Here is a 24,313-nt window from a genome sequence, read left to right on the forward strand (position 1 = left end):
TTATTGTGAGTTTGTTGAGTCTCCAGCTGTGATTGTGTGTGTATTAGTTAAACAGACATTTTCTGTATGTTTATGGCGTCCCTCTGCCAGCCCTGTTGCAGTACCATGACCAAGCATGGCATTTAGATAAACTTTACCGTGTATCAGGTCCATTAATACTGGATGTGGGCTTTGTCTGTGCAACCAGACAATTTCCTCATGTGTGACAGATGCACTTTGACAGCAGGGCATTACTTTATTTCCGTCACTAAGACAGCATGCTAATCTCAGATGGTAATGTCCCCTCCCTTGTTATAATAACTGCACTGGCAGGTCCTTCTTAGATAAAGTAAAATGCTTAATTACAGGGTTATTATAGTGCAGATGACTTTATATGTCACTGCAATGCAAACAGTGCTTCATTGGAGAAAATAAGTACAGTGCAAGAGACTCAATACCAGTGCTTATCAAGGAAATATATAGTAAAATATGGGATTGGCATTCATATTCAGTGGGGTCACATGGAGGACTGAGAGTAGAAAAAGATGGCCTGAAGTGACCCCATCATACTGAACATCGTTCAACATGTTACAGACCTCTGCATTTCTACCTTTGCACACTTATTTTCCATCACTTTCCTCCTGAGTGTATTTTCATATCGAGCTTCTGTTTGTGTTGGAAGCTTAAAAGGAAAAGTTGGAAAAAAAAAATAAGCCGATGATCTCCAAGGATCATGTGGGTTTCTATTTGGACCCCTTGCTGCCAGCTCTGTTTAAATGTATCTTTTGTGTGTGTGTGTGTGTGTGTGTGTGCAGTATGTGCTCTACTAAATGTGTATATGCATCAGTGTGTGTGTGTCTGTGTGTGTGTGAATTACACAGTGGGACAGTGTGTTGGCAGCAGTCATATGCCAATTATGCTGCTCAAAGGGCAACCTCTTCACCTCTTTTCCTGTCGAGTGTGAAGAAGTGTGTCTTCTCTTGGGAAAAGTAGGCCAACCTGTACTTCATCATATAAGAGTCCATTGCAAGAATAAGGATTGATTATATACCTTTACCTAAACATCGTATTTCCTGTCCCCTTCCTTCCTCAGATTTATCATGAAGATCCTCCTGTTGGTTGTGCCGGTGCTGCTCCTGGTGGTGGCAGAGAGCACTGCAGACAGAATCCTGGCCAGGCGGACCAAGAGGGAGCTTGCCAGTCCACTCCATATTGGCGGCATCAGGGACCCGTTTGGCTCCTACTGCCAGAGGAGAGGAGGCTGCTGCCCTGGCAGAGACGACCTGTGCACGGTTCCCTACCTGGACACCATCTGCTACTGCGACCTGTTCTGCAACCGCACCGTCTCTGACTGCTGCCCTGACTTCTGGGGTCACTGTCTAGGTGTGGAGCCACCTTACATTGGTAAGTAAAGGGTGCACAAAGTGTAAATGTGTTTGTGTGTACATCAGTATTTCTTGTAGGAGTGTGTGTGGTCCTGTCGTAGTTGGTTAAGCTCGGTCAGAGGGCAGCCCAGAATTCTGCTGACAGACTCTGTGCAGTGCAAAGCAGCACAACACCTGGAAATGAATTACTATCAAATATCTGCTTTTTTTAAACTCACGTGAAAGAACCATGCTTAAGATAAGGGACTGTATGAAAATGATTTGAGTGGTTACAGGAGCTGAATCTCCCCCAGTATCTCTGAATACTGTAGTATATTTTTGCAACATAAGAAAGTTATGAAAATATAGCCACTTTCAGGCCCAGGCAAGTCATACTACAATACAGGTGTAGCCATATTTCCACCCAAAGTACTTTTAGTCACAGGAACTAGTTTTCAAGGAATTTAAAGGTCCCTCAGCCTGTTGATGTCTGCACCGCTGTCTAAAGATGTGGCAAAATTTGGCAAATTAGTCCACTGATATGAACAGCTGTTTTGTCATTTTTGTATGATTACATACAACATAATTTGCCATTGCACTTTACTTTTAGACAACATACATAAGGTTTACTTCATTCATACTTAATTATTATAATTATTGTAGGAAAGAAATGCAGTGTCCACTTTCATGAGTAATCATAGTAAGAGAGTCTTATCAGATGTACAACACATAAAAAGTTAACTGCTGGCTGCAAAATTTGTATACATTTTTCCTTTTCCATATGGGTATTTTACTGAGTAAATTCTCCCCACACAGTTATAGCACCATTGTCTTAAAGTGGAGGTGTAAAATTTACCAGCGACAGCAGCAGCAGAGGCCTACCTAAGAAGTGAACAGTGCAGGGAACAGTAGACTTCTTATTAACACAGACAGAGGGAGGAGGGTGGAGGGGTGGATGGAGGGATGAATGGAGGTCAGGAGCAGGAATGTGGGCTATGTGGAGGAAGAGAGAGACAGACAAGGGGTGCAAGATGGGGACCCGGGAGGGGGTCGGTGCAGGTATGTGTTCTCCGGACGACAAGGTAGGGGAATCACGAGGTGGGACACACACCGATGCACGTTTAAGGGCACAAACGCACACACTCACACAGTCAGACAGCCTGGAGGAAACCTGCGGCGCTTCAAAAGGAAGGAGGTGACAGACATTTACAATAGGTCCTTTTTCTTATCGCTGCCCTGCAGTCACAGATTCATGTAGCCCATAAGTCAGTGCTTTATTCGGCTGACTTTCAAAGTTGGTGTAGAGTTTTTGCTTATTGGAAAATATATATATATAAAAAGTATGATGTCAGCCTATTATACTTAAAGTTCAACAGAATTCCCTCATATAAATTCCTTCTCTGTCAATGTGTAACTTGTCACACAGAAACTGAGTTGTGTGTGAGACAGCTGTGAGGTGGGATGATGGGTATCAGAGGGCCTCAGTCATAAATCACACTATCAGCTCTGGGCCTCACACCACAGACCAGGAAACCCACTCGCACTGTAAACTATCAGCCAGTTCATGCCCTAAATTCCACGTGAAACTCACACTGACAACACCTTCCACTGTAAATCAGCCTGTAGATAAACCTCACTGTGAATCTGTCAGCAAGCCAGTGCAGTTTTCACAATCTGTGAGTAAGCAGGGTTCAAATTTCCAGTGTGACGGGTCAAATTCATTCATGCTGTGTCACTGCTGAATCATTTTTGTGACATCGCTGAGCGGACTGCACCACTGACTGACTTCTATCTGTGCAAAGTGTCATAGCGAGGTCTGTTTACTTACCTAAAATGTTCGAGCCAATCCAGGCCAGCTAGATTTGGTATGCCCCAAATTTAAAAGCTAATATAATGCAGGCAAAGAAACCAGGAGGCTCCAGTGCATAGTGGAGAGTGTTAGCATTAGCTGTGTGTAGCTATGACACTGCCAGTTATGAGCTATAAAGCTAACAAATAGCATAAACAAATAAAAGATGCTAACTACACTCACCTTTGTGATATTTCTGCAAGTCTTCATCCCTGTGAATCTCGGAGGCTGTGTTCATCCTGGTGGCCTTCTGTGTTCACTGCTGAGCCCAGTTCTGCTGCCAGCTAACTGCAGCTAACGGTCACAGTTAATTACTTTAACAACAAGTAAGCTGCTAAAGCTAGCCTTATTTGTCCATCACGAAACTGTGATTAAATTACAGAGATTTGAAGCTGGGCAGGTGGGGGGAAACCAGAAAATATTTTCTCCATGAAATATTATCGGTGAAAAAAGTTGTGATTTGTACAGTGAGACCTGAGATCTCATCAACAGGTTTTAATAGTTTTCCAGGAAAAGTTTAGCCAGATGCTGACATAAAGGTAACATACAGTGGAATATATACGTGATGAAAATACTTACTGAATGGAAACATTAATGTTAGCGCTCTAGATGTGCACTGCTCTTTCACCAGTCAACCCTGCAAAAGCAGCGTGAATATAAATTCAGAATTTCTCAAAGATGGAGACATTTTGCTTTTTTTTGTTTGCGTTTTTTGGGGGAACCATATTAAGCAAAATACTAATCAAAGCAGAGTATTTTTACATACTTTAAAGTATCTGGGGGAACTTAATAATTTTCTGGTGCTTAATTATGGATGTAATGTGTGGGCTACTGCAGGGGCTCTTTCCCTCCTCAATCTCAGGAGCGTAAGCTGGTTAAAGCATGACGAGGGCCCAGGAAGCCTGGGAAGGCAGGAAAGAAGCCACATTCCTACACTGGATTACTGGAGCTCAGAGCTCCTTAGACCTCACATATTCTGTGTGTACACTCGCACACAGACCCACACACATTGCACACACCAGGGGAATTACTGCTAACACTTTGTATTGTGGCTGCAAGTAAAGGAATTTGACCAGTGTGGCTGTCTTATATTAAGTGTGAGTGCTGTATATGTAAGTCTGCGTCCCTGTCTCTGTATATGAGGCTTTCTCTGAGATTAGAAGTGGGATCATTGCTGTTTGGCCACATCAAACCCACATTTATTAAGTTGCCCCTCTTTGTCTCCTCTCAGGCACCTGCGAAAGAAATGGAAACAAGTTCTTTACAGGGCAAACATACAAAGAGAACTGCAATTTATGGTATGTAAACACCTCTTTCTCCATCTATTTCTCCTTTAACCTCATAAATCCTGGGCTTTCTCTTAAATGTCCCCTTAAGTAGCTTAAACTTTGATAAACATTATTCCTCACCTCATCCATATGCTCTGTATCAACTAGTTCTCACACTCCACACAAACCATCCAGTGTTTATACTGTGTGAAATGTTAAAGCCCAACTTTTTTATTGTGCCACTACAACAAACTGTAGTTGTCTTGTGCATCACATTCCTCCAGAACTCACGCTGACACACAGTGCTTACTTAGCATTCTTCATACCTCTGGGACCTGTGCTGAAATTATAATTAAATTGTGTCAGTGAGTTTACGAAATGTGTTTGTGCACAGCATGTGTTTCTAATAATAAAGTCGGTGGTGTTTTTATTGAGTAATATTCAGTTTTCATATCCATGTATTGAGTGGAAATCTTGATATCCTTAAATACACACTGAATGTGTCTACCTCCACTTCCTCCACTGTTTGTCCTGTCTTTTCCCATAATAGTCCATTTTCTCGTAAGTTATTTTGAGAAGTCACATTTACATCAAAGTAAGAGTGTTCTTACTTTGATGTAAATAAAAATCCTCTAATGCAGGGGTTTTAAAGTCTGAGACTGTGGACCTGTTCTCAGACAAGCTTGGAAAAGGATTGCTATGGGATCATTACTATTATATTATTATGTTATGTTATTTGATCCCGTAGAAACTCAACAACTGAGCCAAGATAACCTAATATTGCTGTTTTACATAACTTCAGACTACACCAAATACACCAAAAGGCATTTATGAGTTTCTGACCCTGAGAAAGTGGGAAAAACAATAAAATTCCAAAACTACTTTATGTTTTCACCAAATCACACACATTTAGACTATTCATTTTCTTTTTGATAACTAATATAATAACAGATACCATATTTTTTCACTTCCACTCACTGAGCCTCCCCTGAAACTGTTCAGGGGGAAACTTCTCCTCTAATGCACAAGAACGAGGTTGAATTATAGTTGCTATGACTCTTTCAGTGAGATCTTCTTGACATTTATGCATTATTTTGTCCAGTTCAGCTGTACTGATGGACAGATTTACAAGCAGCTCTTCAAATAATGAGCATGACATGAAGTTAAGAGTTTGTAAATACAGTATTTTAGATCAGCACTCGTTTATCTCCCTGGCCTTTCACACCCTGCAGGAGTCCATGTGGTTGGTGTCATTTTTCTGCATGACAATGATAGCAGTCAAGGAGAGGTAAAGGATTTCTTGAGAGACCACCTATGTGCTGTGATTGGCTGCAATAGGATTATACTGTTTTGCACCTACTATTCACTCAGTCAAGCCTCTCTCTCAAAGCTAAAGAGACGTAAATATGATTGTTAAAATGTTCCAGAGTGAATACACTGACAAGTATTTATTTACTTGTGCTGCAACATTATTTTGTGAGGCAGCTGGATTTGTGAGATCATAAAATCACACGAGAATCTATCTTGCCAGGCTGCAAGTTATGGCTTTATGTCCGCACCAAAAGTGGTGCAGCCAGTCAGTGTAGGAGGAAGTACTGGCAGCTACATGCGAGGTTTTAGGTGTGACGACAGCGAGAAGAGTCCATGGAAATCTCAAAAAAGGTGTTTTCTGAAGAGGTTAGCGTAGATATTGTGATAGTATCAGTTATATCAGAACTGGAGGGTATTTCTTCTGCAAAAGAACAAGTATCACTGCTTCCAACGTCTGCCCCAATACCCCTAAAGCAACAAAGTAATGAACCAGTGTGTTTATTGTGCAATGAATGCATTGCTGTGGTGAAATAATTCAATTAGAGGCACTATAAGTCAAAGGAAAGTAAAGAGACATAATGATAGCATTTAAGTGAAAGAAAAGGGATGCCCATGGCTAGTTTATTCCATGTAGTAATATATGTATTAGCATTGTACAGTAAGAGTTATTTGAAGCAAAGAAATGACAAGGTTGGGGAAAATAATCATTCTGTACTGTAGCCCTCTGAATCAAAATTAAATTGAATCGTGAGGTGCCAAGAGATTTTGATCCCTAGTGCTCTGTGTGGCCTGATGAAACCCCAGTGATTTTCCTATTTGGCTGACTTGCTATAGAAGCTGAATGGCCGTGGAGAGGAAAGAGACATAGGAGTCAAGTGGGTGAGGGTAGGAAGAAGGAATTCCTCACCTATACTTCACTGTGGTTTCTCACACCTGTGTCATTTGATGTTCTTCAAAAACCCTGTGTGCATGTGTACGTGTGTGAACATGCACACAAATGTTGATTTAACATCCATTCGTACGTTTGTATTATATTTATTTTCATGCAAGAAGAGCACACTGTGGCTGTTTGTCCTGACACGTCTAACTCAAACCACGCTGACCCTCGCTGATCTCCACATCCTCTGCTTTAAGCCTCGCAGCTGTTTGACTCCAGTAGCTGCTCTGTGTCAGTGTGATAGCTCTGAAGTATGACTTTTATCAATGCAGCTCAATTAGCTTTGGCCTAAAGGGCCTGATGGGTGTGTAGATATGTGAGAGTGGAAGTTGATAAATGGCGGGGCTGGTGTTTCTTCATGTGGAGGTTGAGCAAACACACACTGCGAGGTAAAAAATAGCCTCTGGTGTTCCAACTCACCAGAAAACAGCATTTATATGCTAACTCCCCCTTTCACCTCTAAACAAAAGAGTCTTTTGCACAGACACTCTCACATGTGCTTGTTAAAGGCAATACACATGGACGCTTGAAAAACAGCACCACAACTTTGGCGCAGAGGGACACACACACTCCCTTTTCCTACTCCTACTCCCTCCACTTATTAATTTCCCAAACGTGCGTCCTCCCAACTCTCAGAATCAGATCTTCCGCTTCGAGTCCCCCTTTTCCCTGCGAAGTCTCTCATTAGCAGAGGTTGAGCCCGCACACTCTTATCTAACCTCCTCCACGTCTTGACCATCCACTGACGTGTGCAAAATAGGAAGTTAAACAGCCAAATATCGCAGACGCAGTCATGAAATACCATCTCTTTGACATCCGTATCACAATCAGTATTAAGTTTATCTTTTCCTCCAGAGCAGATTGTGTCAGTGCCAGACAGCAACACATCACAACCTGACTGAGCATGAAGTATTGGGTTGTTTACTGTTGTGTGTGCATGTGTGTGAAGATGTATCATGATATGTGTGCCAGTCTTTTGTCTTCTTAATGGGATCTCCAGCTGAGGCCTTTTCCTCTCTTGGCAGTTGGCATCCTGATAACTCTTTATCTGCTCCAAATCATCCGAAGCATGGCGTCTCCTGCTCACACAGCCCGAAGGAGCAACTATCTCAGCTTTGATTTAGGCGCAGCGCTGCTCTGTCTGCTTCTGCTTCAGATTGGACAGCAGCCCAGCGCAGCTTAGACTTTTTGAAGTTGTTGTAGAGTTTCTCAGATGGTGTAGATACATCATATCTGAACAAACACAAACAAGGCTCTGTTCCAACTGATCTGGCGGGATCAGTGGTGAGACACTACACCAAATGACACCCAAGTGTGTATGTGTGCAAGTGTGCGTATGCTAGAATGACCGTGATGAAAAAGCAACATATTTTCACAGGATGGCGGTTTACCGTAACTGCCCAAGTAATTAGGTTTTATTGGACTTAATTGAAAGATGCGGTGATAAGCATTACTCCAAACTTAGCACATATATGCAGGTTTTTTAAATGTGGGAAAACCTGCTAAAAATGACTGATTGACCCTTTTCCCACTGCCAGTAAATGAGTTTGCCTTTCTGGTTTTACTTTTGTTTGTTTGTTTTTTCTGATGTGCGCTGGAAAGTCAAGACTCAACTCATGTCTGGGCAAGAGAGCAGAGAAGTCTGTGTGTTAAGTGTCTGTGCGTTCAGCTCTCAGTGCTTTTGTTGCTTGTAACTGCATATCTGTGGTTTGAAGGTTAGTTTTCTCTTCTGGGTGGCTGTTTGTACTCTTAAATATTTGCTTTATTTTACTGTTTTGTGTCATTTTCAGCAAAATAATGAGACTTAGAGACTTCTGTTTTGAAGAATTTATACTTATACCGAATCAAGCAGCATATGTGGATGAAAAAGGTGCAAAAGAAGGCGCCCCTATAGCTTAGTTGGTAGAGCGTGTGCACCATGAATTGAGGCTGTCAGTCCTCTGCAGCGGCTGCCGGTTCGATTCCTGCATGCAGCTCATTTGCTGCGTGTCATCCCCTCTCTCTAACCCCTATCTTCAGCTGTCCTATCATAATAAAAGCAAAATCCCAAAAAATAATCCTAAAAAGCAAAGAAAACAGTGCAAAAGAGGCAACAGCTGTGCAAATAGCATGCCCACACGGGTGTTTGTGTTTACATCACTGTCGATCGTACCTTTACAATGCTCCTTTTCAGAGGCTTTGAAATCTAACTTTGACCTGCAGTGTCTCTTTTGGAGACATAATAAAATAAATCCATAATGATAAATCCAACATTGAATGTCTTCTGTAGTTATTTATCCACCCATAATTTATCCAGCAACAGTTGTTGTTGTTATTAGCATGTTGTTAGTTGCCCACTGGCAATCCCATGACCCCTTTGGTTGAGTCTGTTAACCAATCAGAGGCTGTGTCCCTGTTCAATGGAATAACACCCTTCAAAATAAAATTTGTGGCGATGGCAGTAATGAGCAGAGTAATCAGCGGTGGGCATCATATGTCTGTGGTATAGTGGTGAAGCGGTAATGCAGTTATGGTGTATGTGTATGGTCTCAGGGGTGTCTCAGGGTATCTTTCTCTAATTGGGAGTGTGACGAGGAATGTGAAATATGGCCTCCTACTGTCCTCACAGCTTCATATTTCATTCTCAGTCACACTCTGTCCCCCTGTCCTCCATGGGGCTGTCATTACTCCTGTCACTGTGTGTCAGTGTGTCTGTGTTAATTTATTGCTGTTTTTGACCCACTAGCACTGAGCTGCATGTAGGTGTTCCTGCCAAAGGTCGTTGTCTCTTTCCTCCAATCAAAGCCATCATGGTCCCTCTGTGGGAGGCTGAGCAGACTGGTCTAAACTCTGCCTGTGTGTGTGTGGGTGGGTGTGTGTTTGAACATTGTGTTTGTGTCTCAGATGCCCAGCAGGGAGGAGTGCAGTCTGAGAGGTGATACACACTCTATAGGTTTCAGTGTGACGAAAGAGGAATTTGGCCTCTTCATCATTGTGTGTTTGTGTTTCAAGGGCAGGATCCCCACCTCTCTGTAAACACAATGTTATAATGTACAGTAGAATTGGTGGCTGATGGGTAGGAAACACCCCTCATTCTTTCTCCCTCGCTAACTCATTTATTATTTATTATGATAATCCCCAAACAGCTGCTGACCCTGTAGCTGTTACACACAGCAATTTATGCTGACTTATAGAGAACATAAACTTTTACAATAAGACAACAAGGAACTAAGAAAAGATAAATAAAACTTTCAAATAATCAATCTTGAGACCTGTTCTAATTTATTTAAAAACTACTTAATACCTGAACCTAGTCCAGCCAAGATCAGTGTTTATATTAGTGTGTGCGTTTCCTGTCAAAGATTTAGATGAGGTCACTCTCTCATGTCTGTTTAGTAGCTGAAAACCAGCAGCCATTTAGTTTAGCTTCGCATAAAGACTAAAATCTTGCAGGCTAACACCACAACGTGGTGTTACGCTATGGTTTTTGCCCGCATTAAACAAACAATCAATAATGTGTTAATTAGTGAGCTTTAGAGGTGCTGGTAGGCAGATTTTGTCACCTCTGGACAAAGCCAGGCTTGCTGTTTACAGTCTTCATGCGAAGCTAACTGGTTGCTGGCAGTAGCTTCATATTTACTGTACAGGCATGAGAGCAGTATTAATCTTCTTATCTCAGTCTTGGCAAGAAATCGTATTTTCCTTGTAAGAAATTATGGAGCAGCACAACATTACAGAATGTCTCAAGAACAAATAAAGACATCAAAGTTGAAAGTGTAAAGCACAGCGTTATCACGGCAATCGTTATATTCTATTGCATAACATTTAGAAATCACAGGCCACAGTTTTGGTGTTTTGTTGTGTTCAGACAGCCACTTTTAGGAAATGTCTGGTATGAAATATTGTGTAGCCTAGATGTTGTGTTTTGAGTATACAGCTGTTTGACAATTCATCAGCAAGGACATTCATCAGAGGACTCAGGTGAAACTGGAGCTGCTGATTTTTTTTTTTTTTAATAATTTACCTAAAAGTATCGGTGAAAGGTTAACTGTGATTCTTATCAGTGACAATGACTCACCTGTGTCTGGTAAGACTGAAGCATTTGTACTTTACAGAAGAATTTCAATTTTATATTTCTGCTTCACTTCATTCAGTATTACATCACTGCATTTATTTTACAACTATAGTGGTTAAAATTTTCATCAGACACATATTAGTTTATAAATTGCACATTACTATAGATTCATTATGGTTTGCAACACCATATAATAACATAAAATTGTAGTAGGGCCCGACCAATACTGAATTTTTGAGGGCAGTGTTGATGCCTATGCGGATATGGGAGTAAAAAAAATTCTGTTCAGTTGATATCAGTTGATCAGTTGATATTGTTTATACAGAATGTAACACACAAGATGTAGAATGAATATATTAACATAGATTTTATACAATGATCCCTCAATCCCTATATTTTCACTGATATTTTTTAATAATCATAAATAACTATAAATAAAAACACACCTAAAGCAAAATATATTTGTATATATTAAAACTGAATTAAGAAACAAGATCAAATATAAGTACAATGCTGCCTTTAAAGCTAAAAAATAAAAGCAATTTGTGTTATGTTCTGTTAAAAAACGTTTTCATTTCAGTGCATATTGGACATATTGGATACGCTGATACCAACGCAGACTGATATAGCTGTGATAAGCCAATATCGGGCCAATAATATTGGGCCTAAAATACTTTTGGTTCAAGTATGTTTTGCTGATAATACTTGAATACTTGGAATATAGGATGTTTACGTCCTTACTTTATGTTGTTGTTTGGGTACTTTTACTTAAGTAAAGGATCCTGATACTTTTTCTAGCCCTGGTCTGGCTACACACACACGCCAAAACACACACACACACACCCTGCCTCACAGTGAGTCATCAGAGAGCACACAGTGCAAGTTATTTTTGAGTATCCCCAAAGTAAACACTGCCATCATCATTAATATCCTGTTCTCTTCTTATCTCTTCTGTCATCTTCTTGACTTCTTCAGTCTCCTTGCTTCCTTCTGACTATAAATGGACCTGCGCTCTGCAGCCTTAAAAGGCTGAATGTCTCCTTTAACCTCTCTCTCCATTTCTCACCCCCTCATTCGTTCTTTTTGCAGTTCCTGACATTCTTCCTTCAAATAATTTCTTATTTGGGAATTCCACTGAGCCTCTGCATATTTGTCTATGTCTGACATGGTCTCTGTCTATTTTAGCTGCTGACTTCACTGGATTCAGCGTAAAATATGGAAATTGGAACTAATTTCATGCACTGACAGCTGCCAATGCCTTTTAATGGTCTCATCTCTTTATCCTTCTGTTCTCTGTAGTACATGTGGGTCCTCAGGACGCTGGGAGTGTGAGCAGAATGCCTGTCTGATTGAGTCTGACATGATCCATGCTGTCAACAGAGGAAATTATGGGTAAAAAACAAACAAACACGGGCACAGCTACACATAAACACACATACTTGATGGTATTTAATGCTCTACAATAAGATTTTTAATACATATGGTTATAAACACACCTCCTTGTGTATCTTATTCTTTCAGGTGGAAGGCAGCTAACTACAGTCAGTTCTATGGCATGACTCTAGATGAGGGCATCCGGTTCCGTCTGGGTACACAGAGACCCTCCAGGACGATTATGAACATGAATGAGATCCAGGTACGGGACAGTCTTCATTAATATTTTGGGGGGTTAATAGGAACTAAATTACCAAAACTACCAGTCAAAAGAAATATAAAAATAGAAAGAAATATGTGTGTGTTCAAGTTTCTGAAGTCACAGGTCTTCGGTCCAGTGCCCTGAAGCAAGTCATGAAACCCTTGTAGCTTGTAGCTGACCTTTGACCTTGCTTTTAAAAAGTGGCAAGAGAGAAGACATTTTCATAGAGGAATTGGAGGAATATCATGTTACTTCTTGCTAGTGAGGGTAACCTCTTAAACCCTGGGATTCCCCCCAAAATTCCACTTAAAAACATATTTATCTTATGTGCAATAACACAGTGTCACATGTGTATTTGTTTTTCCCACTGAAGCTCTATAATGTCAACAAAAGCAGCTGTTTTTCTGTGTGTGGTTTAATTTTGTTTTTGTTGTTAATCCCATTTTGTGTCCGGAAACAAAGAAGTCTTCCTTCAACAAATTACGGCACCTGTTGTCTTCATATGTCATACGAGACAGTGGTTTCCTCCCAGAAACGTCTGGGCATGCTTATGACTGTTTTCCAAGTCTGACTGAAAATAATCAACATTTTAATGAGTGAAAAATGTATGCGACACAACAGCTGAACACTAGCCACTGGGGATGTCATCTTATTTGTTGATAGGGAGGTTGCAGCCACCAAGGTGAATATTGGGATTGGTAGAGGCGTTCAGGAAGTTTTAGCGACAGGTGGGAATGCAGAGAAAAAGTGAATTGTTACCGTTCTGTTGAGGTTCTTTCACTTCTTTGAAAGCTCCTGCATACTTCCTTCAATAGTTTTGCGATATGCTGGTTTACAACAAAACAAGCGAGCGCTGATCAAAACGTTCTCCACTTAATTATGGTGGCTTGTTGGTATGTGATGATGATGGCGTCTCCGTCTGGAACCTCAGCCCGCTCTGATCCACTTTAGTCTTTGTTTACATTTTACCCAGACAGATTACATAAGACGGAACCAAAACATCAGACAGAGAAAGATTGAGGGGATGGTGGCGGCCTGGAGAATAAAGAGTCTTCACCTCCCCAACCAATGTCCATCCATCCCCTCATCCATCCATCCTCACTCCCAGCATTCCATGACTTCTTCCACCCCCCCAAAACCCTCACATCTCCTCCTCCTCCTCCTCCTCCTCCTCCACCTCCTTCCGCTGTCAACGTGTCCCTACCTGTGCCAGGAACTAGATCAGAGCCTCGCTGTCCATTCATAAATCTCTCCTTTCCTTTCCTGTCTGTCTGTGTACTCCTGTTTAATGGATGGAAAAACTGGGAATCCATGAATGAATTTATTACACAACACATTATTCTTGCAGCCATTTTTTCCCTCTTTTATCACACCTTTAGGGTCAGGTATTTCAGGTATCTGCGCGTTTGGACATTGACCTTCCACAGCCACAAATCTCTGACCAGCAGCGCATTCCTTAGTTATGTATCAGGTGGTCATTTGAATGCCTAACCATTAGTCAGAGGAATGCCGCGCAGACAGGAAAAGAGGGGAAGTCAGTCATACAGAAGTGTGCTCTCTGTTATCACACATAACTGGCAGATTAGGAGAGCATCCAACCTCGAGTGGAGACTAATAGATGGAGTATGTTTGGCATCTGAGAAGCACCTGCAAGTGAATATTTACCCTCCATCACATCCTAATTCGGATTTATCACCACGGTGATACTGAGATGGATGCATGAAAGGTTCAGTTGGTTCAGATGACGCATTTGATTTCGCTCTAACGGCCTCATGGTTTCACAGGGAGGAGTGGGATCAAAGGTTCCTGTCTGTTCTACAGCGTCACAGATTGACGCTGGGCCAAATGGTCCTAATCGCCTGTGAATAAGTCCCTTCTACTGCAGGGCTGATTAGAAGACTTATGTAACCTGCTCATGATTCAAACTTGTCATACAAAGACTTCCACAAGTATTTTAATTGCAGCTGTTAGTTTGTGTTCTGTTGTGTGTAAACAATTACTCTGTAGGTCTGTAGGTCCTCATTCAAACAGGCTAATGATTTTACACTCACTTATGATAATAATTGTTTTTACTGAGAATTATTAACATTTTCCCAATGAGGGTTGCTCTGTGAGAGCATATTAGTAATTAAGATCTGCTGACCTCATTGCTGTGGGCCCGTAATAACGGTCTTTATCGTTTTTCTCACATCTCTCTGTCAGATGAACATGGATCCACAGACGGACCGTCTGCCTCTCTACTTCAACTCAGCTGAGAAATGGCCAGGAAAGATCCATGAACCACTGGATCAGGGCAACTGTGCTGCATCATGGGCTTTTTCAACTGCAGGTAGAGTATGAATAGCATAAATGGAATAAATGCAGTTAATATGCAACAAATTACAAGGAATATTATTATAAGACATAAAGGAAATAAGAAAAACTCGACAAGTTGCGGACAGGTGTTGTTCCCAGTACTTTTATTTATTTATTTATTTATTTTAAATATGATAATGTTTATTATGTGAATGTCAAGCGGGATAGCAAAAAACAAGATGACTGACCCAAAATGCAGACTCGGGCAGAGCTGATTCAGTACAAATGATTTAATGTGCTCAAAATCAAAATACAAAAAGGTTTATAGAGGGAAGGCAGACGTAGGTCTTAACAATCCAAGGCAAATAAATCCAAAAAGGCAAGCAGGAAATCCAAACTCCAAAAAAACAAGCAGAATCCAAAAACACAGAGAAACACAAGGGCAAAGGCTAGAATGCTTGAATTGTAGGATGAAGACGAACTGGCGGCAAAAGGCGGGGAAACACGGAGACTAAATACACAGGGAACTAATCAGGGACAGGTCAAACAAATCAGTAATCAGATAAAGGCAAGAAAAAGATAAAGACAGGAAGAACATAAACAAAGACATATGAGAAAAACAAAATAAGTGAACATGAACCCAAAACCATACCACTGTTGACCGCAAAAAGTCTTCCTCAGGTTTGCGGCTGAAATATTTCATCTTTCTGTGCAGATATTTATTACCCAGCACCTGCAAAATAAACACAGTTTAGAGGATAAAATCATAAAATCCTTTGATTTAATTATAATAAAGTAACATATTTTTTTGAAAAGGCTAGACATGACATTTTGTAATGTTGCTGATCTTCCTCACCAGCTGTGGCATCAGATAGAATCTCCATCCAGTCGATGGGTCACATGACTCCTCAGCTGTCTCCCCAAAATCTTATTTCTTGTGACACACGCAACCAGGGAGGCTGTGCTGGAGGACGCATCGACGGAGCTTGGTGGTACCTCCGCCGTAGAGGGTAAAAACTTGTATAATTGTATATGAACTACAAACAAAAAGCAATGCCGCATGTAATAAGTTACTTGATGTCAACATCTCTTCACCTCTCCTCTCTTCTCATAGAGTGGTGACAGAGGACTGTTATCCTTACCGACCCCCACAGCAGACACCAGCTGAGGTGGGCCGCTGTATGATGCAGAGTCGCTCGATTGGCCGGGGGAAGAGGCAGGCCACACAGCGCTGCCCCAACACACACAACTACCAGAACGACATCTACCAGTCCACACCTCCCTACAGGCTCTCATCCAATGTAAGCACTGCACAAACAGAGATACATGATGCACAAATGCATGCATAGTTACAGATTCTCCATCACTTCTACACCGGACCAGCACAACATGTTATAAAATCTCCAGTAAAGTGCTTTCTTAAGCTCACTGTACATTGGTAGGAGTTCCTTGTGCTGCAGTAGACTCTAATCTCTCTCACGTGTTTATTACAGTATGTGTTTTTGCACACTTTCCTCATGCATACCTGACCTCACTGTGAATGAACATGGGAATGTACAGGATTAAATGCTTGACAGCACTCTTCACTGACTTAATGAAGGCAGGAAGTTGTGTTTTTAACTGTGATGTTTGCCAACTTTCAAGGTCCAGACAGTTCGATTCAGGATTGCAAGGGTCGATTCAAATATAACTCAGAAATAAAATTCTTGTTTGTAATTAGATTTGGCTGGAAATCTAGTGGATATACAGGCCTAGAGTGAATTACACTAATTTACAGACTCTGCTTTGGACATCATCGTCCATAATAATCATTTACTGTCACTTAAAGGCTCAAAAGTGTATCTGCAATTAGATTTTTGTGTTTACCCTCTAATATCAAATTACTTGACTCTGTTCTACATGACATCTATTCATGCTTAGTCACAACAATAAGTTGAGAAACAACTTTGCTCTGTTAAGAGTGAGATTACTTAACATTTTACCAGTGAATGAGATGTTAATAATTAAACTATGAAATCTAACAGGTTGATATTAAAGGTACAACTGCAAGTGTCTGTGAGAATTTTTTTTCTATTTCACAGTTGAAAGGGATTGTTCAAATGTTTTGAAGTGGGTTTGTATGAGGTACTTATGAGGTGCTTATCCATACTCAGTGTATTAGGTATAGTTGATGGCAGTTGACACAGGAGTACCAGTGTAGGAAGCTAAGCAATGTACTGCTGTGGACAGAGTCAACAGAGAAATGTCTTTAGCCAACTAAACAAACCTATCAGTTTAAGTGTATGGTATCTTTAGGTTGTTTTCTCCGCTTTAGCTTGCCATCAGACAGCCTTTTGTGATGGGAAACTGCTATATACCGGTAAATAAGCCAATTATCACTCCCTACAAAGCAAAAAGACTCCACTGGAAAAAACAGCCATTTCACCTCGCAGAACACGGAAGTTGCTGGTCTACCACTGCATTGATCAGGTCACACAATAACAAACAAACACTGTGATTGAGGCAGTAGTAGACCAGTAACTCCTGTGTTCTGCAAAGTGAAATTACTGATTTTGCAAAGGGAGTGTGGTGGCTTTGGAAAGAGTGATATTTGGCTTATAACAGACAGAAAAGCATATATTTTGCTTCTGACCTTGTCCACAGCAGTATGTGTGTGCTGACCACCATCTACTGTAATACACTTACTATAGTTAAGTACTTCATACAACCCCACTACAGATAACGAGAACTATCCCTTTCAAAGTTGGACGACCTGAAGTCCGCTCCATGTAGAAAGCACCTCTGCCCTTCCTTATTAGCACAAAGTATCACGTAACATTTACTCAAACTGTTTCCAGAAGCCGTCTCTACATGTGGCGCTGTGCATCTCCTCCAGTTCCCAGTCAACTGCTGAGCTGCAGCCGACATGCGGTTTTATCATCCAGCATCCATCAGTGCTAAATGACGGCTAATGCCTCTGAAAATCATTACAGCCTGTTGTTTCTGTCTCCCGATGGCCTGTGAAGTCAATAAGCCAGGCATTAAGGCCGGGGGGCCCTGCTGGACTCAATCTTGTTATCTGACTTTTAACATCCAGGGGGGTTGTTTTCATCCTCTCCGTTTCACTGACATGTAATGATCTTTCTGTGTGTCTCTTTCCCCTCTGCCTATAAATTGCTCCTTCTATCATCTCTCAGGAAAAGGAGATCATGAAGGAGATTATGGATAATGGCCCCGTGCAAGGTAAGACTAACTTTGTAAGAAACGCTTTAGTGTCAACATTTGCTCCCAAGTGAGTGTCTCTTAAAAATCAAAACAACACCGCACTCCCAGGGGATACATAAATCAGTACACAGCCTCGTTTTGGGTATCTGACCTCGGATGATGTCATGTTTGACCTTGTCATCCTGATGGTTTTGCCCCGGGTTTCAACTGTGACCCCAGTCACCTGGTCAGAAATGATGGGCCTTCATGTCAGAGTGGTTGAACTGACCTTTACAAGCCTGCCTCTCTGTCTGGTGCCCATCTGGACCATTGTCAAGTACACTTGAATAGAGGAGTCATGTGTAGTGTGTGTGTGTGTGTGTGTGTGTGTGTGTGCGCGCATGTTTCTCTATGAGCCAGTGCCAGCCTCTTGTTTTATTGTTTAGCAGTCCAGGAAAACTTACTGGTTTTACGTCAAGTTTCCTTTTTGAGCTTCCCTCCAACACAAAGGCATAATAGAGATGTGTGTATGTGTGTGTGTGTGTGTGTGTGTGTGTGTGAGTTGTTAATAAGGGAGGGAGGGTCTCAGCTAGAGAACACTGGGTGTAGTGCAGGTACACCTCTGTAAGAGGGAATTCCTCAGCTGTACATCCGGAGAATTATTCCCACTGAGCTGGAATAGTTAAGTCACACAGAGTTCTCACACACACACACACACACACACACACACACACACACACACACACACACACACACACAGTGTCTGATGTCTGGGTGTGTGTGACTCATGGGAAAAATTGGAATTTGTTTGGTGGAATTAGGTAATTAGTTTTAGATTAATTGATGTTTGATTAAGATTTTTATCTTTCCCTTCCATAATTGATTCAGCAGCCTTTATAAAACACGGTCATATTGTTTGTGTGTGTGTGTTTGCACGTGTGTGTGTGTGTGTGTGTGTGTGTGTGTGTGTGTGTGTGTATGCACCCGCACGTGCATGTTATGTCTGCCTACTAATTCTCCCTGCTTGTTTGTTCTTGCAGCTATTATGGAGGTCCACGAGGACTTCTTTGTCTACAAGAATGGGATCTACAAACACACTGACGTCAGCTTCACCAAACCTCCACAATACCGCAAACATGGCACACACTCCATCAGGATCACTGGGTAGGTTTCCAGTATAACAGTAACAGGGTAAAACATTTCCCCCCTTATTTTGTGAACCAAGGTAATACAGAAGTCTCCCAACTTAAAGATCTTATCTTAACTGTTTGGTAACCAACCAAACATGGAAACATAGTCTCCTGCTGACCTAGCCTCTGTAGTCTGGTGCTAACAAATTATCACTGATTTTAGCCTCTCTAGTTAGAGGCTAACTTCCCTCTATTAACAGAGGCTAACAGTGGCAAGTTCGCCTCTGTTGTTAGAACCAACAAGTCAATGTCCTTAAGATGGGAAAAGTACTACACCAGCATAACTTCCCAAAATCCTAAACAAACCCTTCCAACTCTAGGATAACAGTCCAAACTTTAACTTTTCCACCTGTATTAAGTGGTAGTAGAAGGTAGCTAGCTAATGGTAGTGTGTGCTGACAGTGGTTGAAGGTAATGTTAGCTAACAGAAACTAACATTAGTGTTAGTGAGTAGGAATACCCTCTGTAATTAGAGCCAGAAAGTATTCTGCTGATTTAGCTGATGTAGTTAGAGCTGGGTAGTTAGCTGTAAGCTAACAGATATATCTTAAGAATCACAAGGAAGTGTCTGTAATACAGCTCCAGTAGCCTATTACTCATAGCACGGCCCTAAGTAGTGGTTTTGCTCATTGCACAAACTTGATTAGAATCAACATGAACACCTTTGGCTTTGAGGTTGTGGCTTTTGACAATGATAGCATGTGTTCACACTGTTGCAGAAACTTTGCACTCACTTGTTAAGTGAATGCGGTCTGGACGAAAGCATTTGTCCAAGTCTTCATGCGTCTGGTTTTACTGTTGCTACATGCTCGACAGGTGCCATTTCATCAGATAAAAATGTTTATTAAGAATGAATCATGTTTTAATGGAGAAGCTGTTGCTATCAGACTCAACTCAAAGCTTCATCTGCATGTGTGTTTGCACACAGTTGAGAGTGAGAACAAGTGTCCCTCCCCGTCTAGTGCTCTTGGAGACACGCCTTGGCTCCACTCCTCCGTCTGTCCCAGACTATCTCCCCCTCCCCTCTTCTGCCTCTATTTAGTAACTACGGCGACCACAAATATGCAGGCAGGTAGACGGCTGACACACCTGGATTACCTGCGCCCACCCACCCCACCCTCTGTCTCTCATTATTCCCCATCCTGCCCGCTTTCCTGCCACATTTGCGTGTCTTCTGGCTCTGTGGTGTCTCCATCATCACTCCCTCACTGGCCGCCTGACTCACTGGCCGTCCTGCTTCCTCTCTTTTTGTCCTCTCCATACTACACCCAAAATACTCAACTTATCAAGTAGACTTTCTTTGGACAGACAGGTGGTTGTTTGCTGCTGTTTTTATGTGTTGCTTGGAGGGCAGCGAGAGGCCAGGAGAGGTTTTGACCTGTAAAAAAAATCTAAAACATTCTTTTCTCTTGGAAATATCGTTAGTCCACCAGGTGTTTTTGAAGTGCTTCTGTTGTGACAATGATATGTTGCCGCTCACCAGTCTCACTTTCCAAATTATAGAAATGAGCAGCTACCTCGTAATGGGTCTTTAATGGGGGCTAAGGAATGTGTTTGTGAGCGTTTGACTGTACCTCAGTACGTAAGTGTCTGAGCGTGTCTCTGACTTGAACGTGGGTTTCACAGAACTAATTAAAAACTCCAGACCGGAGATCTCAGTGCTTCGATAAAAGCAGTTTTATCTGATTGATGAAGACAAAACACAAAACCGCCATATCAGTAGCTCTTTATGTGCCTATCGCAAGTGCGTGTCTTGCATATATGTTGTGTAACATGACATGTATAGGCATGAATACAATAAACACTCAAGCCCCCAACCTCCAACCCGTATTTAAATCACATACTAGCATGCAATGTGTTCTGGGGAACTGGATGCACATATTTCACCATGTCCATGTTAGGATCACACTCTGTGACTCTGTAGTGTAATTACATCTATATTGCCTCAGTTTGTAAAGTCTCTATTTGCACAAAGTAGTGTGATATACATCTGTTTTATGAGGTGCACGTCTTTGTACTTCCTGTTACCTTAGCCTACAAACTTATCCTTAATTTATTTACCCCACTCCTCACAGTTAGAAGTGAGTTACATATTGTTAACAGTACTTACCATTTGTTTTATATATGGTGTTTTTGAACTTTTTGATAATCACCTCAGTGTCTTACATAAGCATTACCAACATTAGCTAGCTAGCTAACATTGTCACCTTCTCTCAAACTTGAAAGAAGCAAAATAAAACTCAGTAAAAACATCTTGGCTCATCTTTCCACTGTTTGAACAATCTCCAACTCCTGTTATTTTGGTGTAAACCCTTAATTCACCGTGTTAGATGTAAAAATATTCTGGCTTTATACAATGTTCCTCCCTACTACTTCTCTGATGTCTGACGTCCCTCTCACTCCTCTCCTGATATTTTCACATCTAACTCAGTGAAGGGCAAAGGGTTCATTTCGATCACACCAGCGTTGGTGATTATTGAAAGGAAAGATGATGTGGGTTTTATTTGGTTTCTGTTGAGCTTGAATGAAGATGACAATAGCTAGCTAGCTAGCTAACATTGCTAGTGGTTATCTTAGACACTGAGGTGATCAAAATGATAATATTAGCAACTAGTAAAAGCAGGGAACTCTGTAAAGAACCTTGGTATTATATTTTCTGTTGGTCTTGGAGGCTGTGTCCCTTTAACTGATCCTGTTTACTGGGAGGCTGCAAAGCCCAGTTCTGTCGCCCACTAATGGCAGCTAACAGTGAGCGAACAGTTAAGGCATGCTCCACTGCATCATAAGTAAGAAGACGCTTCATTGGATGTGAATTCAGTAACACAGAAAGAGTGCAGGATGAGTCATCAAAAATGTTTGATAATTTTCCAGAAAAAGACCCTGAAATGCAATTAAAAATACCCAAGAATATCTACAAGACTTTTTTTTCTCATTGTTGGGCCAGATACTGGCATATAGGTGACATATAGTGCAATGCATATGTGATCATTTTGACTTCATGGGAACTTCAAGCCACTAAGTTTTTAGGTGAAGGTAGTGTTACTATAGCATTGACAGGAAGTAAAGAGATGTGCAGCTCATGAAACAAATATACATCAAACTACTTTGGACAAGTTGAGAATAAACTGTGGAGGTCTGTGCACGGTGTGAGATGGTGCTGAGGATGAGGATTCCCAGCTTTCCTGAATGCCTCCTGCTCTTTGGCTCCTTCTACTGATGCTGTTGCTCTATGGGTGAGTGGATGTGGATGTACCAGCGACACGGCTTTAGGGACGGATGGAGCAAAGGGAGGAGGAGACGGACGGGGGGTACATAGTGTTTTGAGCTTCAACCTGCCAGCCACAGGCATCAGTGTGTTTACATAGGCTAAATCCCACAGCGATGTGTCCCTTTAAGCCCAGTGCCTGGGAAAGTTTGTGGAAAGAGCATTGAGGTCCACTGTGGTGGAAAGGGCATTGTCTGGCCCGCTGATCCTGACTGCTCCGGACAGAGAGCGGGGGATCAATCCTCGGAGAAGAGGTCAGGGGTGGGCTGAGGGGCGTTGGGGAAGGGCGGGGGCAAATGGGCACAGCGGTATGCCCATCATTGTCCCCGAGTGAGCAAGTGAGCTGATTGGAGCCCAGATAAGAGATCAGCAGTGGTCCGATTCTGTCTGGCTCTGTCCATACCAATAAATATGCAGGTGGGCAGGCATGCATATGGAATCACACACACATATGCAGGTGTGAATGGGCCCCAGCGTGGCTCAGATGGTAGTTTGCGTCTGTTGTTTATACAGCTGTTTTTGATGTGTCTGCTCCTGGTCAATGTGACGTCTGACTCCAGTCAGGGAAACACTGAGCTAATAAAGTCGCTCGCTGATAGAAGGTTGGCACTCTCTGCCAGTGTTGTGGTGGCGGCAGGCTACTGAGTTGGCAGAGTCCGAGACCAGCCACTCTATTTCCCAGCATTCCTTTCCCCTATAAAAGATAACAAGCGATTGGGCACCGGGACTCTCTTGGGAAACGAAAGGCCTGGAGTGCAAAAACAGGATGGGAATTGGCTTTGGGAGAATGTTTTGATCATGACGAGCAGAAACGGCAGGCGTCTAAAAAAGTTGGCAGTGAGCTAAGCTAAGACCAAAGTGCAAGGCATGATGGGAATTTATGGGCCTTCGCCAAGGTTTCCTGAGAACAAAGCTGCCGGTAAAGGAGAAGGGTAAAGATAGGCCTCTCAGTTCAGTCTCAAACGTGAACATATATGTGTTTTTAATCATTAGTGTTTTTATCTGTGCGTTGACTGGGCTGAGGTGGCGTCCTCTTCCTCGTCAACCTACCCTCTCCTTCCTGTTTCATGTCTGGAGAACGGAAAAGGCAGAGGAAAAGGGAAATTCCATGTTCTTTGGATTGCAATGATGTAGGAGTGCAACTAGGCAGTGTGCAGCCATAAATACTCTGTTTTCAGGATGTTGTTAACAAGTTGAAAGATTCTTTCTCCCCACTTGAACGCTACTTCTTCCTGCTTTTCTTCACCAATAATGCCAAGTGTAGCTTAGTTGAGCACATTCCTGACAAGTGTCTATTTCAAGCATGTTTGTTGGACAACACCCACATTTTAAAAATAACAGCTGACACAGCTGATTTGACGTATATATTTTGTTGTCCTGGTGTTTGGCTTTTCATTTGAATGCCTGTTGAGTAAACATCCTCTCTGCTTTGTGCACCAGGTGGGGAGAGGAGAGAAACTTTGATGGGACATCAAAAAAATATTGGGTAAGTTTCTCATTGTGCAGGAAAAAAAACATTATTTCTTTCAGAATCAGAAAGACTTTCTTGAGCCTGAGGGGAAATTGGGTTGCTAGTTTCTCCCATACAAGAATAGAAATACATATATAAGCTTACAGAAATTATAATAAAAATTTAAAAAGATATGCATATGCATCATCCTACAATATAGGGCTGCAACTAACAATTATTGTCATTATTGATTAATCTGCTGATAAATGTAAAATGTCAAAAATTGCAAAAAATGCTCATCGCAGTTCTCCACAGCCTAAATGACATCTTCAAATTACTTCTTTTGTCCAACCAGTTGTTTAAAACAAATGGAAACTGGAACCAGCAAACGTTTGAGTTTTTGTTGGACATTTTTCTTGACATTTTTTGACATTTTTCTTTCACAATGTAACTGTGGTTTTTGCCTCTCAACAACTTGCAACTAATTTCTAATGAATTAATTTGAAACACTATGACATTTGAAGCCCAAATT

General features: G+C 41.6%; 1 protein-coding gene across 1 annotated transcript in view; it reads left to right on the forward strand.

The window, feature by feature from the left end:
- The window catches only part of tinagl1 (tubulointerstitial nephritis antigen-like 1), a 30,656-nt gene that overhangs the window by 3,471 nt on the left and 2,872 nt on the right, over positions 1-24,313 (forward strand). The window contains exons 2-11 of the mRNA XM_084738568.1: positions 1,073-1,383; positions 4,424-4,490; positions 12,062-12,154; positions 12,284-12,398; positions 14,601-14,727; positions 15,553-15,703; positions 15,808-15,994; positions 17,870-17,915; positions 18,917-19,040; positions 23,772-23,817. Coding sequence (XP_084594694.1) covers positions 1,080-1,383; positions 4,424-4,490; positions 12,062-12,154; positions 12,284-12,398; positions 14,601-14,727; positions 15,553-15,703; positions 15,808-15,994; positions 17,870-17,915; positions 18,917-19,040; positions 23,772-23,817 — 1,260 coding nt within the window. The 5' untranslated portion in view covers positions 1,073-1,079. The remainder of the gene's footprint in view (positions 1-1,072; positions 1,384-4,423; positions 4,491-12,061; positions 12,155-12,283; positions 12,399-14,600; positions 14,728-15,552; positions 15,704-15,807; positions 15,995-17,869; positions 17,916-18,916; positions 19,041-23,771; positions 23,818-24,313) is intronic.

This window comes from Lutjanus erythropterus, chromosome 16 (assembly GCF_056507025.1).
Source record: "Lutjanus erythropterus isolate fLutEry1 chromosome 16, fLutEry1.hap2, whole genome shotgun sequence".
NCBI classification, from domain to species: domain Eukaryota; kingdom Metazoa; phylum Chordata; class Actinopteri; order Lutjaniformes; family Lutjanidae; genus Lutjanus; species Lutjanus erythropterus.